Genomic DNA, 7,504 nt, shown 5'->3' on the forward strand with positions numbered 1-7,504 from the left:
TTGGCTTTCAACTCAATTAAAATATTTTTTGCTAGGACTTAGGCAAAAACGTTTTTGAGACCTTAAGTTTGTAGTAAATCTCAGTCGAGTTGATCCCATTTATTGAACCGTGAAAACAGGTTTTTGTGGCCCTCCAGCCTTGCCCAAGGTTTATTTGTTGTTGACACAAAGATGGGGGCTCGAGTGTTTGTGATGTAAATTTTGTAAAAGAAGGTAGACTTTAGTTAATTGAGAATCGCCGAATGAACCAAAGAGAAAAATCACTGATACTATACTGATATCTGGGGTCATTTTCCCAGACTAGGGCACGATCCATTATTGATCCCTTTGAAAGCCCGTCTTGTCAACTTACGGCGCCTTGCGCTTGTTTGCTTTTCCCAAAAAATTGACCGGCGTGCAATTTAGTCGGCGTCGTAAGTGGCCCTGGAAAGCTCTTTCCATTTCCGGTTCCGGCTATTGAGGGTTGATGATTGGCTAACTACATTTACACGTCCATATAATCAAATAACTGAGGTGACAAATACGTCGCGAAGTGCAAGCACATTACGTGCACTAAAGATCAATCCATCATAATTCCACTGTCTCACGTTGCCATATTTTAATTTCCATCTTAGCTGCAGCTTGGCAGAGACGCAACATGGTCAAGGCTGAAGTCAAAGCTACGAGCGAGAAACCACCTATTGGCGACGGAACGCAAGTTTTCTACAAAGTCAAGATGGTGGATGATGAGCAGAATGCGACAGGAGATAAAGGGGAAATTGTGGTGAATTTTCAAGATGAGGGGCAAAGAAGGTCTCCTCGATCGGGTGTCTTTATTTGTCTACTGATTTTGGTGCTGTTGGTAGGCTTTCTAGTCGTCTACCTTATCCAGAGATCAAAAGGGTAATAATTATAAGCAAACATTTTTAATAATTTTCTTTTAGGAATTTTGATTATTTTTCATGTCGATTTTAAGCTCTGTATTTATGATCATTTAGCATTCAAAATTGTCCGGCGGTGAAGTCCTTGCTGATCCTATTTTCGCTTCACCTCGATGTAATCTGGGTAAAAGAACGCTAGCATTAGTTAATTAATACTATACGCATTTGTCAGATCCAGCTGTGGAATTACTATGGCCTAGTGGTTGTTTGCGCTTGCTCTCTTCTTGGTTGTGTTTGTCATCTGCGATTGGGAGACCAAAAGAAACCGCTTGGGCATTCCAACAACCACAACTTCTCGCTTCAAGCCTTCGATGTTTTTTTCCGGAAAGACGTCTCAATGTCAAAAAGCTCATTTCATTTTGCAGCTTTAATTAATACTGCTTTTGTGTTTTTATTTTTGTACGATATCTAATGGAATCCGTCGACTTTTCTCTCCAGAGAACCAGTGAAGGAGAATTGGAGAGCTTGCTTGCAGGCTAGTTTCTAGAGAACTTTTCTTGCATGTTAATAGTTTCATTTAACTCCGACATATGAAGCTCGAGAAGATCCTGAGCGATTAATTGACGTTTTCTCAATCCTTTAACGCAAGACAGAAGCTTAATTAATGGACGTTAAGTTCTGTTAAGAAAAGTTGATGCGGTCTAAAGTTCTTGAAGAAGCGTTGGTGGTTATTTAAAGTTATGGTCGTAATCGTCACTCATTCTCGATTTTATTCTGCACATTGACAAGAGAAATTTTGTTTTCTGAAAGAAGTTTTTAAGTGGATTTTCGATTTGTGGGTTCTAGCGGATATTGGGTTCGGGTCTTGTGGCTTTAATTTGCTTCTAGATCCATTTCAGGTGGGCTTATTATCTACTCCAACCCACCAATCAATGATAGCATTTTAATTTTTCTAACCGCAGTGTCAACATTTAATGAGATGTTTCTGCTCCTTTGGTTGATGTAAACTGATCCTTTGGCCACAAACCCTCTGCCAAGTTTTATTCCTCCCTGTACTTGATTTCACCATGAATGCTTTCCAGTTAACACCCACAGAAGATAAAAATACCTTATTAATTTAAAATTTACCCAAATAAGACTTTTAAGTGGACTTAACTTCATGGAATAAGTTGGAACATTCTAAGATGAAATGTTCTTGACTTTTGTGCTTTAATGAAATCAATATACGGTTTCATGGGACGCCATTTACAGTAATTAATAATAATTATTGATATCTGCTCAGCATAGTTGAGCTAAAGGTTCAAAGGAATAATTATTAATAGTACCCATTATCAACCCTTTATCCTCCTCTAATCTTAGATGATTTTTATCTCTGGAAAAAAAAATATCTACAGTGTCTGTTTTGCGTAAGCATGAAGAAGAATGAAGGGCTTGGGGCAGGAAGGATATCAAATTTTTTGCTGTTCGATTTTGCTAAAAACTGGTTGTTTTTTGCAAGACAAAGAAATGAACTAAAGAAGGTTGTCCTGGACTCTTTTCTCTGATTTTTAAAAAGCAAAAGAATGAAGCTTTTCTTTCTTTTTATTGATCTCAAGATAAGTAGTCAAATGGCTACGGGCAGTCTTAATCGTGGAAGAAAGCCAAACCTACTCATATGAATAGTTTGTGAACATGAATTAAAAGCAAAACTTAAAGTCAATATAACAGTGACATAAGCCCCAACTGATGTGGGACAGATGGATGGTTACTGCTAGGTATAGTGGAATTTAATGCAGAACAAAGTGTAGTTGGAGGCGTGGCTCAAAGCTATATGTGTGGAATATTTGTGAAAGCTGAGAGAAAATTATCCATTTGGCAAAACCCTTTTTGTTATTTTCTTTGAAAGATAATATCGAAAGAACTCAACCCAGTATTGTTTATATGAGTGAGTTATGCAGTAACCTGATCACACCTTTTATCATTCTATAGAGAAAGCTATGAAGGACTCAATTTTGGAGATGATTACATTGTGGTAACCAACAGTCCAGATGTGTCAAATAGGTCATCAAGTGCATGGCATCAGAATGTATCTTGGGAAACAAAAGAGGAATTTTACACACTTTCAGATGCAATCAGTAAAGATGATATCATGGGTCTGAGACCGATTTTTAGAAAGGATCTTCCAAGAGACTATATTGCATATTGGGAAGCTAAAATACATGACAGAAAAGGAGAAAGATATGTCATAATTTCAGCTGGTATGTACTGTTAATTAAAGGTCCTGAGAACCTTTGCACTAAATGGTGGCAGATGAATCATTATTATTATTTTTTTATGTGGACTCGGGGAGCAGGGCTGGCTTGCAAAGTGGCGAGAGCACTCGCTTCCTACCAGTGTGGCCTGGGTTCAATTTCCACACTTGGATGACATGATGGGTGACATGTGGGTTGAATTTGTTGCTTCTCTACTCTGCTCCATAGAGTTTTTTTTGGGTACTTTAGTTTTCCCATCTCCCAAAAACCAACACTGGATTTCATTTGGGTTAATTGGAGTTGATTCCAGTGCCAGACATTCTTGAAGTGGACCAAGCCTGATTTATTTTCTCCTGTTAATCATAATAATAATTATTAATTGATAATAAATCGCGGATACTTGGATAAATACACCTTATTCCAAAATGGCCGCCATTTTAGTATTCTTTTGTTTCCATGCAAATTGGCCCTTATGGCCTACCTTTGTTAGGTAAATTCAAGAGAATACTTAACCTTGAACAAGGCCATAAGGGCCAATTTGCATGGAAACAAAAGAATACTAAAATGGTGGCCATTTTGGAATAAGGTGTATGATTAATTGGTAGCAGGACTTTGTGTCATCCAATTCATTCTGTAGTCATACTTGTGATTAGACAAATCGGACTCCCGCTACGCGGTCGTCCAATTTTGTAAATCACTCATATAATTACAGACGGAATTGGACTCCACTCAGTCCTATTACCATTATTTATTGTATGGCTCTGTCTCACAAGGACTGGGAACTACCAAATTCACGAATTTGATTGGCTGAAATCTAGGTTTTTCCCATCTAGATCGGCATCTAGACCGGTAATGTTTTGCGGTGAAAAAGTTGCAAACTAAAATGCAAAAATATGTAGTATTTTCTTCTACCAATATCTATTTATGAAAGTGCCAAAAGCATGATGAGGAAAAAAGGTAAGGAAGACGAGCAAACTTTGGCATAATTAATTGAATTAAATTGTTGTTGTTTGCCATATAATAAACATCTTATTAACTGAGCTTAGTCAGTCTGTACAGAGAATCTTGACCTGGGTGTGTGTACAGACCTCGCGACCTCAGTCAAGATTCTCCCATACGGACCTCCTGTTCAGTTAATAGGAGCTAAGCATAACGGACTGCAGGCAAACTAGCAGTCTTTTGACTCACTGTGTGGCATGTATCTCTATTTGTAATCCAAAATCACAATTCCAAACCCTTTTGTGTTGGCATCTGATGAATAGCCTTGTGCCTTTGACTGGCTTGTTTGTTAAACAAATTAATTTGAAGGCATCTCTGTTTTACCATGGATTCAAGCCATGCATGACCCAATGGACAGTAATTTATGCATTATGCATTTTGTAGCTAGGCAGACTGGTGATCAGCGTCTTGCAGAAGAAGGACCTTTACCAAGCCCTTCAGACATGCTCAGCAATCAAGCAAGGCGGCATGGACATAGCTGCCACCGAGTGTATCGTCTTAGACCTGATGGTCTGATGGCATGTGTGGACAGCACAACAAATGCATTTGTGGCTGCCACAAGGGACATTGATACCGATTCTTGGGTATGTAAGTGGTTTGATAAGTTGGATAGATTTCATTGAAGAGGAAATTGTTGAATAGGAATAAGCAAGGCTCAAATTCTGCGTGAAGGCAGCTTTTAAATATATAAAATCCGGAAAATGGAGGACCAAGGACTGACAGAATTCAAATTTTTTTCTGTCATGACCACAGTCAGAAAGGTCTTGTCATTCCACGTTCCTCTGAACTTTACAATAAACTGTTGATAGGCATATCAGAGAATTAATGAGAACAGGATATAAATTTAAACCTGGGCAACCTTATTTTGGGGTTTTGAATGAGCAATCCATTTATCTTGCCAGAATATTGAAAACGAGTCGACAGAATTTGTTACTGAGAAGAAGAAAAATTTATCGTATTACAAGTTGAATGCCTAAGCTTAAGCCGGTCATCCGGATAATCTGTACTTAGATTGGTGGGGAGGAAGAGCTTTTTAATGGACCCAGAAAATTGCCTTAGAAAAGGGCCTATTAACTTCATCCATTGTAAGCACTGATCAAACAATTCTGTCAGATTTCCTTGTGAAACTCAATCCTTGTTGTAATTTACTTTTGAGTGGCACAATGTTTGTGTTTCGTTCAGCCTGACAATTTACCCCTTTCGGTTGTCCTGTCGCAGGTGTTTTAGACTCTAACCCGCAAAATCACAGATATTCTTCGTGGCACTGTAAGGGGATAAAGAGAGAACTCTCTCAATGAGCTTTAAGGGTAGGGTATTCCTAAATAAACTAACAAGAATTTTATTTATTTATTTATTTATAAACTTCGCCAAAGACAAATTGGCAGGAGAGATCTCACAGAACTAACGTTCCAATAATGAGACTCCTAAATTTGTGTAACTCTCTGATAACACTTATCTCCAATTCAAATCGAAACGAATGTGCCTTGTATGGAGAAAGACATAAAGGCTCTTTTGTCTGTGTCATCGGTTTATTTTACTTGAAGAGAGACACTTAAGACGAGAATGTAAAGAGATTCTACAGTGATCATTCCGTCAATACCGTAATCCGCTATTGTAGATTGGCCTGTCTTGTTTTGTGTTGCCCGGTAAGTTTATTTGTCCCAAGCAAGCTTTGGTCAATCGTCAAGCTAGTAGGAAAATCGTGTGATATTTGACCGAGGACAAAATGAAGACAAAGCATTGTGTAAATGGTACGAATTCAGGATAAATACCAAACGTTTTTTTTAAAATGATTTGGGTGTTGTTTGCATTAATGTAAGTCTTAAAATCAGCGTGATAGCCACTTTGAAATTGTCACCTCATAAGAGATACCAAACTTGGGAAAAAAGTATCAAATTAAGGAAATGTACAGCATTGCATTCTGTTTAGAAGTAATCCGTTTAGGGTTTCAAAGCGGTAATCGGAAAACGTTAAGCAATTCATCGGAAGTAGCCAGCGTAGCAGGCGTACAAAGGGGAGAGGGTGGGGGAAGAGGAAGATCGGCAAAAATGGTTGAGTCCCCCTCCCCTCTCTTCTTTACACGCCTGCTACGCAGGCTAATCGGAAGAACTAGGATTTCTAATATAAATGTTGGACATTTCACAGAAACCTGGCCGGTTTAGGCTCCTAATAACTCTATATTTGTTATTTTGAACAGGATGTTCATTGGAGGACTCTGGACAAGCAAGTGAATCGTGCATTACCCAGCATGAAAAAAGAATGGGACCAACGTGCTGAAAGCGTCCGTAAAGACCCAGAGTGGGTTAGATTCCAGTGGATGTCAGTGGAAACAGGTAACGAATCCAATCATAGAAAGTGTTTATTTACGATCCCTCTTATCAGGTTTAATTATATTATCCCAGTTTCGTGGTTAATTTCATCTGGTTCAAAGCAGTCTAACTCGGTCCTTGAGATCCTTGGTCCGCATACATGCTGAAGTCGGGGCCAAGTCTTTTTTTGGCACAACTGACGACTTACTTGCGTAGGAAATGTGATTCACTATCTTCGAGTTTAGTCCGTTTTTTGTACAAAAGAAAAATACAAAACTTGACCTCGCGCGTGTTCAAGCAACACCCAGTGAGTTCCTGTTGATGGTGACTTTGAAATTCTCCTCTATCCTATTAGTCATTCAACCAGAGTTAAGCAATCTGTAAACTCCAGGAATTTGACATTGTCTTTAAGGTGAATTGTCCACTACGACAGCGCCGACCAAAAAGACGCCGACGCAAACGCCAACGAGCCCAACGACAGGATTTAACTTTCACCCGCAGGCAACCGACGATGGCTTAAGGGCCGAACTGGGTCTTCGGCCAGGCGACTCAGTTCGTATTCCGCTTGGACAAGGTTTTCGGGAAGTCCGTATCAAATTCGTTGGTTTTCGAGACGGACAGAGAAAGAAAACGAAAAACTGGAAGAGACGTTGGCAAAGGCGACTCTGCCGAGTGTTGTGTAATGTTTGTGAGGGGGAAGGTTACCTTGATTTGACCACGGTCAATAAGCGGTTTTTCAAGCTTACAAAGATAGGAGATCGGTTTATAAAGGTCCAAGTTGATGTTGACGAGTCATTTGTTCGTAGGCATCTAGAAGGTCATGAAATACGGTTCAAAGTTGAGCTGCGAACCCGAAGGTCAACGGTCATGGTGCTGAACTATGGCATTATTCTTGGAAGCAGCAGGATCAGGCGTTCTTTCTCGGATAAATATTTCACTTTACCACGTGAAGAATTACTTCCAAGGTACCGCCAGCACCATTACGGCAAATGTATGACTGGATCAGGTCCAGTGGCCTGGGCAAAGATACTTGGTTACTATGACAATATTGCAGCAAGTGCATTGAATTCAAGTTATCCGTAAGTCTGTCGATTTCTCTCATTTA

General features: G+C 39.3%; 1 protein-coding gene across 1 annotated transcript in view; it reads left to right on the forward strand.

Annotated features, from left to right (window-relative positions):
- Positions 1-523: 523 nt before the first annotated feature.
- LOC138038567 (uncharacterized) overlaps positions 524-7,504 on the forward strand; it is an 11,517-nt gene continuing 4,536 nt past the window's right edge. The window contains exons 1-5 of the mRNA XM_068884511.1: positions 524-882; positions 2,829-3,097; positions 4,475-4,674; positions 6,288-6,423; positions 6,812-7,478. Of these exons, the coding sequence (XP_068740612.1) occupies positions 638-882; positions 2,829-3,097; positions 4,475-4,674; positions 6,288-6,423; positions 6,812-7,478 (1,517 nt within the window). The 5' untranslated portion in view covers positions 524-637. The remainder of the gene's footprint in view (positions 883-2,828; positions 3,098-4,474; positions 4,675-6,287; positions 6,424-6,811; positions 7,479-7,504) is intronic.

This window comes from Montipora capricornis, chromosome 2, assembly GCF_036669925.1.
Source record: "Montipora capricornis isolate CH-2021 chromosome 2, ASM3666992v2, whole genome shotgun sequence".
NCBI classification, from domain to species: domain Eukaryota; kingdom Metazoa; phylum Cnidaria; class Anthozoa; order Scleractinia; family Acroporidae; genus Montipora; species Montipora capricornis.